The sequence below is a fragment of the Myotis myotis genome, unplaced genomic scaffold (genome assembly GCF_014108235.1).
Source record: "Myotis myotis isolate mMyoMyo1 unplaced genomic scaffold, mMyoMyo1.p scaffold_m19_p_17, whole genome shotgun sequence".
NCBI lineage: Eukaryota > Metazoa > Chordata > Mammalia > Chiroptera > Vespertilionidae > Myotis > Myotis myotis.
Genome location: NW_023416321.1, coordinates 13,881,358 through 13,898,619, shown reverse-complemented (window position 1 = coordinate 13,898,619; position 17,262 = coordinate 13,881,358). Strand labels below are relative to the sequence as shown.

Sequence of the window (17,262 nt, the reverse complement as noted above, 5' to 3'; positions counted from 1 at the left end):
GCAAACATAACCACAACTCGAACTATTTTTAGTCAGGGGCCCTGAAAATGCGTTTATCTTTCTAAGCTCTTATTCGGAATATTAATACCGAAACCCCCCTCGTGGGGGGTAAAGGATGTGACCCCTAAATTACATTACGAACTCCCTTTTCTACAGAAGTTAATGGACTCCAGATATGCTATCCTCCTGCATCAGGGAATTAAAATTACGGCGCTTTCTCACGTACTCACTTCAATACGTACTCACTTCAATGTACACACAACGCACAACTGCAGTTAGCCAGGCGGACAGGATACCGCCTACAAGAACGTATTCTAAGGGGGAGAGGGGGTTTACTGGGGGGGGGGAGGAGGACACATTTGTAATACCTTAATAAAGAATTTTTTAAAAAAGAACGTATTCTAATTTAACTTCTCCGACCCTGATGCTCACAAAATAAAGCACGAGCACAAAGAAACCTGTAACCATGCCCCTTCTCCGCGAACAAAAACTCTGACGGACGACAAAGCCACACTCACCCATTTCGCAAAGAAAAAGTAACACCAATCTCAGGAACAATCGCAAAAAAAAAACAAGGGGGGGGGGGGAGAACCGAAATGCTCAACCACACAATTACGCAAAATCTTTTCAATTCAAGGCTCCACACGCTGCGGCCAACCACACAACTGCCCACAATCACAGCGCGAGCGCCTTCCCTTAGATTTGGAATCTGGAGATGGAAGTGGGGAAAACACAAAAAAACACACAAAGCCAACACAGTCGCCCAAAGTTTCCAAAAGTGGGGAGAAACCATCCGAAGTTTAAAAAAACGTGTTCATCAAGCGGCAAGCCTCCGCTGTCCCCGCCCCCGCCCCGTCCCCCCGAAACACCCGCGGGAGGACCGCGGCCAACGAACCCGAGCCGCCGGGGACACGTCGGGGCCGCGGCCGGAGACAAAGAGCAGCCGGCGCGGCCCTGCGCCCCTAACCGCCCGCCGATGGGGAGCACGGCCGAGCGCCGTCCGAGTGCGCGCCCCGGTCCCCCGCTCCCCTCCCGCCGCCGCGGCCGGGAGACCCACCCCCAAGTCGTTTCCCTCCCAATTTGGAAACCGCGCGCCCGGGACAAAGCGGGAGGGCGCGCCTGCGACGGCGGGGGCCGCCGCCCCTCGGGCTTGGCGGGAACCCCTCGGCGGAGCCCCTCCTCTTCCCCGGCCCGGGCCTCCCGAGACAAGTTCTCCCGTCCCCATCCCGCCCCTTCTCAGCCGGCCCGGCGGTCGCCCCTCACCGGGCGGCGGGGTCCCCCGGAGCCGCCTCCTCCGCCGCCGGGCCTCGGCCCGTCCCGCCGGCCGCCGCCTCATGTGCCCCGCGTCGCCATCGCCTTCGCCGCCACCCGCGCTTCTCCTCCTCCTCCTCCTCCTCCTCCTCCTTGGCCGTCGCCGCCACCTCAGGCTCCTGCCGAGGCCAAAGCCGCTCCCGCCGCCGCCGGACCCGCGGGGAGGCGCCTGCGCACTACGCGCCGCGAGGGGGGCGGGGGCGTCCCGCCGGCCGGCCGGGGAGGGGGGTGCGGCACGTGGCGCGCGCGCGGGAGGGGGCGGCCCGGAGCGCGCGGGGCTGGCACGCGCCTAACTTTCTGCGGCCGGGACCGGGGCGGCACGTTCCCGGGCGGAACCCACCGCGCGGAGTCTGCACCTGGGACGGAGCAGCCCTCGCAGGGTCGGCACGACCCTCCCCTGGAGCGGGCGACTAGTGGCGGTGAGGACGCGCCCTCACCTGGGCATCCGAGTGGGTCCCGCCGTCCCGGAGTGTCCCCGAGCTGGCGGGGCCGTGGTCCTGCGCAGGCAGGATGCTCTGCTAGCTGGAGGATCAGGCCCCTTGCGGAGCTCACCATCCCAGCCCGCTGAGTAGTGGCTTTCTAGATACATTGAAGTCCTGGACTCCTCGGGTTAGCGGAACCCTAATGGGCCATTTCCTCTTAACCCTTTGCGTCCCAGCAGCCTAGCCTTCCTAAAAGTCTAGGAATCTCCATTCTTTTTTAAATAGATAGATAGATAGATAGATATAGATATCAGAGAGAAAGGGAGAGGGAGAGAGAGAGAAACATCAATGATGAGAGAGAATCATTGATTGGCTGCCTTCTGCACGCTCCTTACCGGGGAATCCACAACCCGGGGATGGAACTCGGGACCCTTCAGTCCTCAGGCCAGCTCTCTATCCACTGAGCCAAACCAGCTAGGGCAGGAATCTCCAGCCTTAAACTCCCTGGTAGAAATCTGAAAATTTCTCAAATACTTTAAGTAGAGTGAGTTAGTGTGAAACAAGAGTAGGAAGGAGATGGGGAAGTACTCTGTATAGTGTTTGACAACTCCCAACACCCACACTCCGAAATCTCCTCTTTTGGCCATCACTAGACAAAAGGATAGGCGTTTACTTTTCCCTTTTGACCAGAGAGGAAATTAAGCTCTAGCAAGTGAGGCAACCTGCTACAAGTCAACTGCCCACCTCCACCCTGAAAGCCGTGTGGAGCCCTAACAGCTAGTCTAGAGGTTGGAAACCTGAGGGCTAGGCATCTATCTGGCCTACTGACAAAGTTTTGTTTGGCCAGTACGATGTTTTCCCAAAATATGAATGAATCGCCAAATTTTAAAAGCCTGTATTTCTGGCTTCTCCCTAAAAATGTCAAAAAAAAAGTTGCTCACTTTGAGCCTCTATTTCCAAGTGGCAGCTACTTCTGAGTAACATCTGTTTATCCAGGGCAGGCGCTGCCCCCACTCAGCTGCTTGAACTCTGTAAGTTCTCGTCCCTCTTGTTCTTGCCATGCCCCAGTCTCCCCCAGCCCCTCATTATCACATTACCTCTACAAACGTATTTAAAATGACAAGTGTGAAGACTGTACATTTATGAAAATTTGAATAAAGAACATGTTAGCAGAAGTAACAGGTAAAACACATCACTGTACATGCTGATTGAAATATTAAACCTCTCACATATTACTCAACCAAGTATAAATAGGTACAAATCACTTTGGAAAACTGGCCCTATCTACTAAAGCTGAACCTGTGGCTACACTATAACTGCAATTCCGTGGGAATTCCACAGAAATGTGTATACATGTTCACCAAAATACTTGTACTGGAGTATTAATAGCATCACTATTTGTCAGAGCCAGAAAACTGGAAACTACCTAAAATGCCCATCAGTGGTCGAAGGGGTAGATAAATTGTATGATATTCACACAAGGGTACATTATGCAGCGATGAGAATGAGCAATCTACAAGCATACACAATAAGACAGATAAATCTCACAAAACCATTTATATAAAGTTCAAAAACAGGCAAAACCAGCCTGTGCTGTTAGAAGTAAGGGTAGTAGCTAAACTTGAGGGAAGAATGGTTACTGGAAGGGAACGTGAGGGGCTTCTTGGGGGCTAGTCCTATTCTGTTCTCAGTCTGGATGCTTGAATACACAGATGTGCTCAGCTGCCACGTCTGAGCTGTACACTTTTGTGTGGCATATTAGGAGTTCAATAAAAACTTTACCATAGTGTTAAAACATCTGATTATATATGAACTAGTATATATAGCATATACAGAGGTGGCAAAAGTAGGTTTACAGTTGTTCACATGGAAAAATATATAAGAATATACTCTGCCCAATGTGACCCCAATTAAAAAAGAAAAGTAATGAAATGTCACATCCATGATTAGGTTGTTTTTTTAAAAAAAATAAACTTGTGTTTCATGTACTCACAACTGTAAACCTATTTTTGCCCACCCCTGTGTATAAAGAAGATATATAAACAAATATGTAAGGGTGGAGCAAAAAGTAGGTTTACAGTTGTATGTGAAATACAGTTTACTCTTTTTTTGTTAATTTATTGATTTGAGAGCGAGGGAGAGAAATATCACTCCATTGTTCCACTTATCTATGCTTTCATTGGTTGATTCTTGTATGTGCCGTCCTGACCAGGGATCAAACCTACAACCTTTGGTATATCGTGAGATACTCTAACCAACTGAGCTACTCAGCCAGGGCCAGAATTTATTCTTGTATTATTATTTATTAATTATTGTATTATTTTCCATATTAATGACTGTAAATCTACTCTTGCCCCACCCTGTATTATGTATTATATGTATAAATAATCTATTATCAAATATTTATTAACTACTTTTCTTATCAATTCATCGATGAATCTGCCAGGGAAGGCTTCCCATCTCATAGCTTTGCCCATTCTTCATGGAGCTTAGGAAGGACACACTTTCTGTATCTGTTACCTTGTTACAGGAAAGGGGACCTGAGCAGCCTGCCTAGGGCTGGCCGGCAGTGTGTGGGTTCTTGGCTTCCGTTGTGCAGGAAAAATTTTGCAACACGAATCCAGGTGACTCGGAGGGAACTTTTACTAAAGCTGGGGACAGAAAACAAGAAAGGACTTAGCATAGAAGAAGCAACAGGAGAGCCTAGGCTGGACTGCCTTAGCTCCCTGGGGAGTCAGGGCAAAGGGGACACTGGGGACAGGTTCAAGGGAGTAGCCAGGGATGAGCTGCTGCTGCCCATTTCTCCCCTGGCTGCAAGTCTCTTGGGGTCCATAGAGCTTAGGAGCTGCATGCCTGTGGGGGAAGGAGGGACAGGGAATGGCCAGGGCTGCTCCCCAAAGGGAGAGCAAGCATTGGACCTTAGTTTTATGGGGTTTTAAAGGCTGGGCATTTAAAAAAATAAAATAAAATAATAAAGGCTGGACATTTAGGGAAGGTCTTAGGGGAGGATCTTAATAGAATATTCATCCCCTTTATGCTGAGGTACCAAAATTAGGTTTTTTTCTCTCTTTTAAAAAAATATTTTTATTGATTTCAGAGAGGGAGAGGGAGAGAGATAGAAACATCAATGATGAGAGAGAGTCATGGATCGGCTGCCTCCTGCAAGCCCCCCACTGGGGAGCAAGCCGGCAACCCAGCCATGTGCCCTGACTGGGAATCAAACTGTGACCTTCTGGTTCATAGGTTGATGCTCAACCACTGAGCCACACCAGCCGGGCCAGGTTTATTCTCTTAATTGCATCTGTCCTCAGGTGTGGTTGGCAAGTGGCATTAATTGGATTTCTGCTGTCTGTCTCCCTAAGTTGGATGATTTAAGCTATTTACCCTCTGGTTGAAGAAAAGTGCAAACCATTTACTCTTAAGTGTCCTGTTTAGGAAAGATAGGATTTTCTAGATGACTGCAAACTGCTTGCCGTCTAGATGTCCTAGATGGCTGCAAACTGCTGTTTAACTGTCAGTTTTTCTCTCCCACTTGTCCTGGCTTATTAGCCTGTCTCACCCTTACTACTGGAGGGATTCAAAACTAGCCTCCCCAAGATGTGCCACTTTCACATGTGAATTAGTTTGAGCTGAAGGCAGTCAAAATCCTGGGGTTCAAGAAACTTTTACCTCTCCCTTAAATTTAAATTAGGGGCATTACCCATAATAATAATAATCACCAGAAATAAATTTTTATGACCTAAACATAGGGCAGGGCAAACTTTTAATTACTGAATATCTGCTTTGCTTATTGTCCTGCGAATGACCTTCCCCCGCGTTACTTCACCTTTAGCTCAGCATGCCATATAGACCTAATTTTCCCTTCTCTCTCTCTGAACCTCTCCTGTTTAATTATGTGGGGGTCTCTGACTCTCCCACGTGTGAGATTCCCATATGTACGTACATAATTAAATTTGGCTGCTTTGTTAACCTGTCTCACGTCTATTTGATTATTAGACCTGCTGAAAGAATCTAAAAGGGTCGAGGAAAGTTTCTTCCCTCCCCACACCACCAAGCTTGCAGTTCTGTCTCTCTTCTGGTAGAGCCACCCTTTAAAGATGGGAATAATGAGACCCAAGGAGCTAAGCTGTTCTACCTGCAGAGAGTTAACCAGAAGTATAACTGAAGGCTCTTGTCTCCTACTCCGGACTCTTCTTTCGCTCCTCTGTCACCCTGCCAGCTAGTGACATCCTTAATCCAGTTACAGGTGGGAAACTGAGGCCAGAAACCTAAGCCAGAGGATTTTCAGACCAGAGTCCGGAGCAAACCCAGGTGTCTGCTAGAATGAGAGCTCCTGGAAGGCAGGGCCACAGCATCCAACCCCCCTTCTAGCAGGTGCTTAGAAAGTATACGCAGAATGAAAGAGTGAAGGAGGGCTCGCCATTCCTAGCACAGAAAGGCTACTAGAGGGAAGAAAGAGAAAATCGGGTTTCATACCAGGAAATGGGTCTAGTTTCCAGCCTCTGGCAGGGATTAGCGGAGCCCAGTGCTGTGAGAACATTGCTTTTTACTCACATGGGGCCCAGGCAGGAAAAGATCAAAACCCATTTGAGAACTTTGAGACTCACCCTGGGGCTTTGTGGTTTGGGAACTGTAGGGTCAACTTGAAGACTGCAGTGTGTCACTGTTTCCATTACACGTTTTCCAGGGTCTCCACTTGGCTGGTAGGCTCAGAGCAGATTCTTCTGTGCAGGGGGATGGGAGCAGAGGCCCCGGGAGGTAGGATTTGAGAAAGTTCCCTATTGGCCACCGGAAGCCCCGCCTGCCCCGCCCATAAAGAGAATTGTTAAAAAAGCTCTTGATGACTCTACTAATGGGGGGAGAGCGGGCGGAGTATTAGTAACGTAACTCCTCCCCATAATCCCCAGCAGTTCCAGCTAACCTGTGAGAGATTACACTGCTGAAGCAGATTTTTTTTTGTCAATTTTTTAAAATATATTTTTATTGATTTCAGAGAGGAAGGAAGAGGGAGATAGAAACTTCAATGATGAGAGAGAATCATTGATCAGCTGCCTCCTGCAAGCCCCCCACTGGGTATCCAGCCCACAACCTGGGCATGTGCCCTTGACCTGAATCGAACCTGGGACCTTTCAGTTCGCAGGCCCATACTCTATCCACTGAGCCAAACCAGCCAGGGCTCAATTTTCTTTTTCTTTTTCTTTTTTTAGCTTGATTTTTTTCTTTATTGATTAAGGTATTATATATGTGTCCTTATCCCCCCATTGCCAATTTTCTTTTTATTTTATTGATTTCTTTTTTTTAATATATTTTATTGATTTTTTACAGAGAGGAAGGGAGAGGGATAGAGAGTTAGAAACATCGATGAGAGAGAAACATCGATCAGCTGCCTCCTGCACACTCCTTACCGGGTATGTGCCTGCAACCAAGGTACATGCCCTTGACCAGAATCGAACCTGGGACCCTTGAGTCCGCAGGCCGATGCTCTGTCCATTGAGCCAAACCGGTTATGTCCTAACCGTTAGGGCAATTTTAAGTAGCATAGAAGGAACAATCAAATAAGCCCCTAACAGTGTTTCCCAGAGCCTGGTGAGCAGTTTCTTGTGCATTAATGCTGACTTTTAAATTAAGATCAGCTTACTTGCAAATGAGCAGGGAAAGTCGGTGCTGGAGTTGGGGTGGGAAGAAGGGCCTGGGAGGCCCTGGGTTCAGAAGCCCCCTCTGTCCAGCTGATTTGTTGTAATGTACCCCGCGAATCACAGAAGGACGCCTCAAGAAGTCGAATTAAAGAGTCACACATTTATTGCAATCCGGGACTATGAGGGGCCATTCCCAAATCTCATAGCCATAAGATGGTGGCAAATCAGATTTATATAGGCAAAAATCACAAAGGTATTGATTATATCCCAGGGTTTGGAATGTGGCACCTGGCTCCCCAAAAAAGCAGATTATAGAAGCAGAATTAAGCATGTTAATTACAGTTTCGGGTCTCGGGTCACTGAATCGACAGAAATACATTATCTAGAGCCCTTGGGTCTCCTGACCACTGAGTTGTCAGGACAATTTAGAGTAATTATACTGTTCTGGTCTCGGGACCACTAAGTCAGCTGGAACACACCACCTGTGGCCACTAAAACAATTTAGGGTAATTGTGCTGTCCTGTTTCCAGGTACAGTAGAATGTGCTCTCTAAGACCAGTATGATAACAATCAATGGAATAGTCATTCAATCGATAAGGCATTCAATCGAATGGGATGACTTATACAATTTAGAAAATCAAAGTAACTTTTATATTGTTAAGCCAAACAACAGGGTTAGAGTTAAACTACAGTTTCCACCTGAAATGGTTGCTACCATACTTCAATTACACTCGCTTACTCATATTTCTACGATGGTGTGAGAATGAGATGATGAGATGTACGTGAAATTACATTATTAGTTATTATTGTTCATTTCCTATTGTCACGTGGTTTATAGTGGTTATCATTATTGGTTAAATAGCTCAGCCATTTACTTGTGTGACCTGGCTAAGTTACTTTACCTCTCTGAGCTTTGCTTTCCTCATTTGTAAATGGGGATAATGAGATCGACCTGTTGGGACTATTGTAAGGATTAAATGAGTATGTAAAGCAGTGATTCTCAACCTTGGCTGCACATTAGAATCACCAGGGAATCTTTTTAAAATCCTGATTTCTGGGCCTCATCCTCCGGAAATTCTGTTTCTTTGTTATGGGGTGGGGCCACAACATTAGTAACAAAGAAACAGAATTTCCCGAGGATGAGGCCCAGAAATCAGGATTTTAAAAAGATTCCCAGGTGATTCTAATGTGCAGCCAAGGTTGAGAACCACTGTTGTAGGCTGTCAAGACAGTAGTGTTAGGGTCTCGGAAAGAGGTACCCATGAGGCCAAAAGGGGTAGAGAATTATAAATTTATTAGGTCATCTGGAAAACCTAAAATGCTGCCAGCACCCAGGGACAGGGAGTCAGAGATTTTAAAGGACTCTGGGCAAGACTTGGTCGGTTTGGCTCGGTGGATAGAGCGTCAGCTAAGGGCATGCACCTCAGTTGGAGGCTCCTTCCTGGGCCTGGGCCCTTGTCAGAGCTCCTGCAGGAAGCAATCAATCAATGTGTTTCTCTCACATCAATGTTTCTCTCTGTCTTTCCCTCTCTCTCCCACACTCTCTAAATCAATGGAATAATATCCTCGGGTGAGGATTAAAAAGAATAATTAAAAAAAAAATAAAGGTCTCTAGGCGGGCTTTTTAGGCAGGGAATTCTCTGGGTGGTCCAGATCCTGGGCAAGTCCCAAAGGGAAAGTTATCGGCCTTGCCCTGGCGGGTTTGGCTCAGTGGTTAAAGTGTCGACCTTCGGACCAAAAGGTCATGGGTTTGATTCCCAGCCAAGGGCACATACTTCAGTTGCAGGTTCCGTCTGGTCCAGGTGTGAGCAGGAGGCAACCAATCAATGTGTCTCTCTCACATTGACTTCTCTCTCTCTTTCTCGTTCCCCTTCTCTTCTCACCCCCTCCACGCTCTCTAAAAAATCAAGGGAAAAGATGCTTCGGTGAGGATTAAAAAAAATAATAATAAATATTTTTTTTTTTAAAAAAAGAAAGTTACTGGTTTTAGCACATGGAATGTGGTCTGAGTGAAAGGGAATGTCAGCTGCGAAATGATCTAAAGGTCAGTTTCCCAGGGGAGGGGCATCGATTCAATTGCTTGATCAGACCTAACAAGTAGATCCTTCCCATAGTGTGCTTGAGAGGAAGCTGGGTCTGTGGGTATTCAAAAGCACCCAACACAAGGACCTTCGCCAAACAGTTCAAATCTCTGCATCATCCGTTCGTCATCTGAGAGTGGTCTCTACTGGTGTCTTTTGCAGTTCAGACATGTTCCTTCACAAGACATGATTCTTCTGTAACATCAGCATCCCCTCAGTCTGATTCAGCCTTCTAATCACCATTATCCACACCCTCTTAGAAGTTCTTCAAATATGTGAGCGGTCTCCCCGGAGAGGTCGGATTTGAGAAAGCTCCCTGTTGGCCACCGGAAGCCCGGCCTGCCCCGAGATAGTGGGCACCAAAAATATTTTCCTGGCCCCAGGCCTGTGGCTCTTGGGACTGTCCTTGGACAATTGCTGCAAGGTCCTTGGAACTCAGTGCCTGTGTTTAGAAGGAGGTGCTACCCCTCCCCACCTCAGGCACTTTTAGAGGCTGCCTCAGCCTCGACACCTATCTGGAAGCTTCCACTGCCCCTGCCTGTTCCCACTCTCTGCCGTTCTAGTCCTGGAGACACTAGTATATGGCCTGTTTTCTCCCTTGCGACTCCCCCCTTCAGCCTGGGTTCTTTCCATTCCAACCCCAACTTGGAGCACCCTCTGTTCCTTGTCCAGTTCATTCTTTGTCATCCCCCACTCACAGCGCTCTGGAGCTCAAGAGCTCAAGGCAAAAGCTGCACGTCCTCCCTTCCCCTGTCTAGTCACTCAACTCCCTTGAGCTATATATAGCACAGCTGTGCCTTAGATTGTGTGGAGCTTCAAGTCCTAGTCTCCCCTTTTCCTCCCCCAGCAGAATAGGGAGCCTGGAGCTTACAGGCAGGGTGGGGAAGCCCAGCAAGAGGAGGCAGGGAGGAGTTGGAGAGGGACAGGAAAGGGTGTGCTGCACTGTGGACCATCCAGAACATGTGCCCTTCCCATCTGTTATCAGGGACTCGCCACTTCTCTCCCAGCCTGCTAGCCATTCCCTGCCACTTTCTCCTTCTAGAGAGGGAGCAGGCAGTGTTCGGGGGCATTCTAACAATCATCTTATTTAACCCTTACGATGATCCTATGGGTACCTACTATGTCCATTTACAGATGATATAGACTCACAGAAATTGAGTGGCAGAAGGCCAAGTATTTAGAGGGTGGTTGGTCAAGCAGCTAACTGACCCTACATCTAACTCCGGCCTACACTCTGGATCCCTTACTAAGTCTGTCAGCATCATTCATTTAAAGCCTTGAAAAATAGAATTTCTATCGGTGGAACCTGATCTGGAAGGAAGAAGTTTACTAAGCAAATTACTAATGTAGAAATGCTGAAACCAAAATAATTATTAAAGACTTGGCATATTAACAAAAATGTTATCATAATTTTATCTTATCTTTGTACTAAAGCAGGATGCTCCAGAAATTTGTTCCTTAAAGATTTCTGTGTGTTCTCAGAAACTTTTGAAAATAAATTTTTTCTTCTATTTCAGGACTTCCTCTCCACTTTACAGTCATTCTCCTGTTAGTCCAGAGTAGTGAGATTTGATTTTAGGAATGGTGAGAAGTCTGGATCTTTTTCTCACTGTGATCTTGGGCAAGACATTTAACCCAAGCCTCAGTTTGTTCATCTGTGAAATGGGGAGAATAATAGTAATAGTACTTTCTTCATAGTTATTGTAAGGATTAAGTAAAACAATCTACTTAATGCCATTAGCACACTTTTTGGTTCCTAGGTGCTCAGTAAATCATAGCAACTATTATTATTTTCTCAGTTCTGGGCTGGGATGCTATGGAGCATCAAACATGATCTCAACAGGGAGAAGTTGAACTTCACTCTCTAGAGCTTAGTCCCTGTTCTCTAAAGGGCTAGGAGTTGATCTTGACTCTTGCCGTCTCATCCAGACATTTCCGCCCACCCTCCCCACCTCTGGACAGGATCCTCCTCCTCTTGAGAATTCAGGCCACTGTTGGGATCAGGAAAGGCAGCATGGAAGAGTGTGTGAATGACTGGGAGGAGAGTTCCCATGGACGCTGGGGATATGTGAAGGCCCAGGGGAGTTGCTGTGACCCTGGGTCTCTTCCTAGAGCAGTGAGTGCTGGGGAGAGAGAGACATCAGCTGCTGGACAAATTTCCAGTGCAGAAAAGCTCCGTTAGGACAGACACATTGGGGCTGAGAGTAATCTAGGGAAGGAATAAAGGCTTGGGATGAAGGGGGACTCTCCAGAGTGTATCCCACATTTTCTCCCTCTGGGAAGCCATAAGGTACTTTTCTTTTCCTAATCAAGGGTGAAGGATCAATGAGCATTCCTAAGCTTCAGTATCAACCTGGTGAGGCTTTCAGCTTGGCCAGCCACTGCAAAGCAGAGTAACTGTCCAGGGATACCCACTGGACAATAGGAGTACACATTTTGGAGCCAGCCAGACCTGGGTTCAGATCTCAGCACTGCCATTTCCTAGCTGTGTACCCTTGGACAAACCATTTAGCCTTGGGGAAGCTCAGTTCCCTGGTCTGTAAACAAACTGCTCCTTACCATATAGTAGAGAGGTTTGAAACGTAAATACCAAAACAGAGTAGGCACCAATGCTGGTAATTGTCATTTCTGTAATCCCCCAGGCAGTATAAAGAGCTCTGGAGATGTGAGGGAAGTCCCAGTTGCTTCAAACTCCTGAACAAATCTCCTTGGTCCAGAAAGCATCCTTGAAGGTATTGACACCAAGACCAGACAGCCTGCCTCCCACAATTGGAGCATTAAATTTATATCTCACATTGTTCATAAGATTATTTGAGGCCGTATAACTCAAGGAAGAACCCAGGAGCTCTCCCCGTCCTTGCCTCTCTATTTCCATCTCTGTTCTCCATATCAAGTCCATCTCTGATCCGGCCACTTATGTCCATGAGAATTAAAACATTAAACCTGGCGAAGGGCCCTTTTCCATTTGGTCTTTCATTACTCTCCAGTGCCTGGAGTCCATCCTGAAGCTCAGCAGATCGGGGGTTAAGACCGATGCCCTGTCCTATCTCCTCCCCTCTCCGTTCCTGACTTCAAAGTCTCCATAAAGCCCGCTGTTGCTTCCCTGACCCCGTCGTGGCAGCTTCATCATCGGCTCTTGGCCAGTTCAAAACAGACGCTGAGCCCTGGCCCGGCTGCTCACAGCCCACGTCCAGGCCACCTCCTGCGGTAAGCACCAGCATGCTGAGGACCTATAGGGCCCAAGGTTGTTGCTCCTCGGGGACAGGAGGGACAGCTAGGTATAGAAGTTGCCTCAAGCAGGGAGTTTGTTTCATGATTAGACTTAGAAAGCAGCCCACAGGCAGAACCCCTGGTTTAAGGACCAGGACGCTGGGACTCCATCGAAGTTGTGATCAGAGCAGACATTTACAGGGGTTAGCGAGTAGAACAAGGTCACCGCCCAGGGACGGAGGTGTCTGGAACGTATGCTCAAGAATCACAAATCCAGGTCCAATCGCTTTAATCTCCGGCTCTGGTGGCTGGGTAACCATGGCGTAACTGTCGGGATGGCTCTGGTTCCCTGGGGCCGGATCCTGCTCTGTGGATCCCTCAGGAGTAACTGTCACAAACTCAAGACCAGGGGAGGGGGGGTGGTCCCAAGGCTCAAGGCCTTTTCGTCCCACCCTCATCTGTGGATTTTTCCAGCTGCTTTTCTTGGCCCAAGGACGATACCCACAGGGATGCAAATGGGGGAAGGGGAAGCAGAGAAAACGGTGAAGTCAGAGCGAGCTAGGGAAGAGAGAAATTAAGCTGAGAAATGGCGCTAGTGGTCCAGCCATCTGAAGCAGGGCATCTTTTTAAGTAGTGGCTGTGTAGGGAATGGTGAGGAGGTCTCAGCAGGCAACTTTCTCCTTTCCACCCCAAACTGAGGAGCACTGGAGTCCTGATTGTGGGGTGCTTCCTTCTAGGACTGGGCTGAAGCCTGGGAACCCTGCTGCCAACATCTGGGGGCAGGATCATGTCCGCTAACAAAGGCTGGTGGGTGCCACCCGAAGGTGAAGACAGCGTGTCTGAGAAGTTCCTGAGGAAGACCAGGGAGTCTCCACTGGTGCCTATAGGTGAGTGGGGAGAGGAAGGGATGGGGGGCCTTCTCTTAGAGAACATCTCTCCCAGTCCTTTCAAAGAACGAAGCAGAGAACTCCATTGGTCCTACCCACTGAACCATCAACAGCTAGAAGAGTGAACCAGTAGCAGAGGGGCCAGAAGATAAAGGGACACGGCCTTACAATGAAACGAGGGAGTCTGGCTGGGGGGAGGTGGCGGCCAACTGAGTGCACGGGATATAGCGAAACACCAGTCAGGAGGGGAAGGAGCGGTTTGGGGTCCCCTAGGGCTTCCTTCCTCTAGGCCCTGGGAAAGTAGGAAAACAGCTGTAACAGATGTGGGAGCCAAGGTGGTTGGAGAAGGGCCTAATGGGGGTAGGGGAGTCCTGATGATGGGCTGTTTGTATGTGGGGGCAGGGAGTCACTGGAGGGGGCAGCTACTTTGAAAATGCCATCCAGAAGAAAACTCAGTGGTCTAATAACCCTCCCACGCCCACCAGAGCAGCTGCTCATCCAGATGCCCAGTCTTCCTAGTGTCTCTCATCAAGAGTGATGTGCTTGGTAGATGAGGTCCAGGGGCCATGTTCTCTGACTACAGGCTTAGGAGGCTGCCTAGTGGTGGCAGCATACAGGATTTACCGGCTGAAGGCTCGCGGTTCCACCAAGATGTCCATACACCTGATTCACACCCGAGTGGCAGCGCAGGCCTGTGCTGTGGGTGCCATCATGCTAGGTGAGTGGCGTCACAGAAGGAGAGCTGGGAGTTCTGACAGTTAAGGGACCGTGATCTCAGGCCCTATTCCCAATACAAGGTTCTGTATCAAGTCCTTGGTGAAGCCCCCATACCGAGACATTGCCAGGGCTCCGTTTCATCTCCTGTCCCAGGCCTGTGGGGACAATGTGGTCTGCTTCATGGCAGTTTGTCCAGAGGTGAGAAAAACCATGCACCCAGACAGAGGCTGAATGTCTCTTCCTCTTTGGATCAAAAGGCAGACAGCTACTTACTGGCTGTATGACAGTGGACAAATCCCTTTCTCTGATCCCTGGTTTCCCCATGTGTAACGTGATAACCACCTCTGGCCTGAATCACAGGTTGCCGTGAGGTTTCTTAGATAGAAATGCACTTGCAATGCTTTGCAAATTGTCAAAAGGGGTGTTTCCCAGGCTGTGTGGTCAGGTGCTTGTGGCAGCTGCTGAGCCCTCGGGCAGAAAGCTGGGCTCTCAAGGGATGGGCTGGAGCCAGACCCCGGGGGCTCTGCAGCTGCTGCTCCTCTCTGGGACACCTGGGAATCAGAGGCTGGGTGGAGCTTTCGCTGCTAAGGGGTATTTTCTTTCTCCCTCACACAGGTGCTGTGTACACAATGTACAGAGACTATATCAAGAGAGCAACACAGGATTCGGGGGAGAAGTAGGTTTCTACAGCCGAGGGCAGTCAGACCCTCTTACAGCAATCCCTGGTATGTTCCTAATAAAGGAATTTTGCAGAAAATTGACAGTCTCTTCTTCACCTGGGATAGAAGATGAAGGGATTGGCAGTGGCTGGTGGGGGAGCTTAGAGCAAAGGGTTGGAGATCAGAATTGTGGCTCTGAACTTCAGGGCAACAGAAACTCTCAGCGGGGCAGAAAGAGAGGTGCAGTAGACCTCCGATCCCAGAAACCCAACAATTCCCAAGCCAGCTCAGGCCCACCTGGAAAAGCATGGTAGACAGGACGCCAGGAATGGAGTGGGGGCATTAGTAGCCTCCACGCTCATGGGAACACTGGATTAAAAGGCTGCTTCCCTGCCTTGACCAGTTTGGCTCAATAGAGTGTTGGGCCGTGGACTGAAAGGTCCTGGGTTCGATTCCGGTGGAGGGCATGTTCCTTGGTTTCAGGCTCGATCCCCAGGGGGGTGTATGCAGGAGGCAGCTGATTGATGTTTCTCTCTCATTGATGTTTCTCTCTATCCCTCTCCCTTCCTCTCTGTAAAAAAAGTCAATAAAAATATATTTAAAATAAATAAATAGAAGGCTGCTTCCCTGGAGACCCAGGCAGGAAGAAGGCTGCAGCTGGAAGCAGAGGCAGTGAAGCCTCATGGGAGACGACATAGATTTAGAACCCAAGGGCCAGGACTGGACTGTGCTGGAGGAGAGGGGGTGGAGGGTTGAATGAAAGCAATAGAGAAAGGCAGAGGTTAGAATATTCTATTCACTTATAAACCATGTCTAAGGTCAGACTTGTAAAAAAAAATTCCATGTAAATTCTGAGGACAGGGCCTCCTGGGGTTAAACACTTTCATCCCCTCCTCCTTCCCTGAGCCAGACTCTTCTCTGTTCCCTGGGAATAGAGCCAGGCACAGGCCACAGAAGGAACCAGGAGGCCGAATGGGCCTCCCTCACTGGGCTCTGGGTTGGAGGCTCTTGGGTTGTTCAAGACGGCCACAGCAGCTCCCAGACACTCTGACCACATGGAGTCCAAGTCACATGAGGTCCCAGCTTCCAGTCCAGGCTGCAGCCCACTGCAGGGAGCAGGAGCTGCTAGGAGCCCTGACATTCACATGGGGTAATTGAGTACCACATCCTGCTTGGCGAGCTCCAGCAACATAGGATCATCGAAGAACTTGCTGATGCTCACGTCTTCACTCAGGCCCTGCAGAGGGTGGGGGCAAATCAAAGAATGAGTCCTGTGTGGTGTCTGAATGAGGTGGGGCCATTGGAGACCTGTGGTTGAGTAGGAAGCTGGTGGTGGTGGTGGTGGTGGTGGTGGTGGTGGGGGGGGGGTGGACTGTTAGCCAGGCTGTTTCAGGAGCCCTGCCTTTAGGGCTTTGTCATTGGAGAGCAGGTCTGACTGCCTGAGGCCTGTACAGATTGCATCTCTATGCTGTACAGTAAATCGCTTAGTCTTTGGGAGATCGGTCCAAGAGTAAGAAATGAAGAGAGAAAAAACTCCTGCTGAAACCCCTAGGGGTTGCGGGCTGGTGATAGGTCTGAGGGCACACACACCTTTCTACGACGGGTTTTGATCATGAATTCCCGGGCCAGGTGAGGAGCTGGCTGTGGCTCCAAGGGGCGGATGACAATGCTCTTATCCAGAGGATCCCCAGGAACAATCTGAAAGGCAAAGGGGTTTCAGAAGGTCCAGGCAGCCCTCTATCTGGGTCTGGAAGCAGGACTCTGAGGAGGTTGGAAAATCTCAGTCAGGACTTGGAAGGGAAACGGGTCCTAAAGGACTGGCCTCGTACAGGTGGGAGGCCAAGCCGGCCAGCCTGCACCATTTTCTCACCTGCCAATGGTGAAAGACAGACAAAGAAAAGGCCTGCCCCTGGGTGTGAGTCCGCAGGTCAGTCTCAAAGCCAAAGGAGTCGATAGCCGGGATGAAAGCTTTGATGGTGTAGAGGGGGGAGCCGGGAATGGGTGCATCCTGAGTCACGTGCCCCCTGAGACAGAACAACAAGGGCTGAGTCAAAAGCAGAGAAGCCATCTGCCCTCAAATGCACCCCAAACCGGAGCTACCCTAAAGAATGACTGTGAACGCACTGCCGGAGACAGAGGGGCTGGGGTCTCTGTCTGACACACTGTGGAGGCCCACGCAGAGCAACCTCGGGGCCAGAGTGGGAACGTTGCTGCGTAAGGTTTTACAGAACTTTCCCCAGGAGCTCTCTGAGGAGGGCTGCCCAATAAGGAATCTCAAATCTTAATCTGCAGGAAAGCTGGGGATTTCCTCATTCCTACTCCTACTTCCTTCTGAAAGA

The 17,262-nt window shown here is 49.1% G+C and overlaps 3 protein-coding genes across 7 annotated transcripts in view; 1 reads left to right on the top strand and 2 right to left on the bottom strand.

Annotated features, from left to right (window-relative positions):
• The window catches only part of GJC1 (gap junction protein gamma 1), a 32,264-nt gene extending 25,511 nt beyond the window's left edge, over positions 1-6,753 (bottom strand). Inside the window, exons 1-2 of one of the 3 annotated variants that reach the window (XM_036341442.1) lie at positions 6,341-6,753; positions 4,254-4,384 (exon numbers count right to left, since the gene is read on the bottom strand). The gene's annotated coding sequence lies outside the window, so the exon portion shown is untranslated. Of the gene's footprint in view, positions 1-1,263; positions 1,344-1,748; positions 1,872-4,253; positions 4,385-6,340 lie in introns of those variants that run through there. The other 2 variants (XM_036341444.1, XM_036341443.1) reach the window with 2 other exon arrangements.
• A 5,753-nt stretch (positions 6,754-12,506) lies between these two features.
• On the top strand, positions 12,507-15,230 carry HIGD1B (HIG1 hypoxia inducible domain family member 1B). 2 transcript variants are annotated; one of them, XM_036342008.1, is made up of 4 exons: positions 12,507-12,657; positions 13,398-13,547; positions 14,131-14,265; positions 14,880-15,228. In XM_036342008.1, exons 2-4 carry the CDS (start codon positions 13,448-13,450, stop codon positions 14,942-14,944), a joined length of 300 nt encoding a protein of 99 aa, XP_036197901.1. In that variant the 5' UTR covers positions 12,507-12,657; positions 13,398-13,447; the 3' UTR covers positions 14,945-15,228. The 2 variants fall into 2 exon arrangements, with proteins under 2 accessions (XP_036197901.1, XP_036197903.1); XM_036342010.1 differs by lacking the exon at positions 12,507-12,657 and adding an exon at positions 13,144-13,311 and having other exon boundaries at positions 14,880-15,230.
• A 470-nt stretch (positions 15,231-15,700) lies between these two features.
• Positions 15,701-17,262, bottom strand: part of EFTUD2 (elongation factor Tu GTP binding domain containing 2) — a 36,056-nt gene continuing 34,494 nt past the window's right edge. The window contains exons 25-27 of one of the 2 annotated variants that reach the window (XM_036339998.1): positions 16,794-16,947; positions 16,514-16,621; positions 15,701-16,160 (exon numbers count right to left, since the gene is read on the bottom strand). In XM_036339998.1, coding sequence (XP_036195891.1) covers positions 16,065-16,160; positions 16,514-16,621; positions 16,794-16,947 — 358 coding nt within the window. In that variant the 3' untranslated portion in view covers positions 15,701-16,064. The remainder of the gene's footprint in view (positions 16,161-16,513; positions 16,622-16,793; positions 16,948-17,262) is intronic. The other variant, XM_036339999.1, reaches the window with a different exon arrangement.

What these genes read in the sequence shown, in the direction of transcription:
- HIGD1B (XM_036342010.1), top strand. Translation starts at nt 13,448, where the DNA reads ATGTCCGCTAACAAAGGCTGGTGGGTGCCACCCGAAGGTGAAGACAGC. An exon ending in GTCTCCACTGGTGCCTATAG is followed by an intron (nt 13,548 to 14,130) that starts GTGAGTGGGGAG and finishes CTCTGACTACAG; the next exon opens with GCTTAGGAGGCTGCCTAGTG. An exon ending in TGTGGGTGCCATCATGCTAG is followed by an intron (nt 14,266 to 14,879) that starts GTGAGTGGCGTC and finishes TCCCTCACACAG; the next exon opens with GTGCTGTGTACACAATGTAC.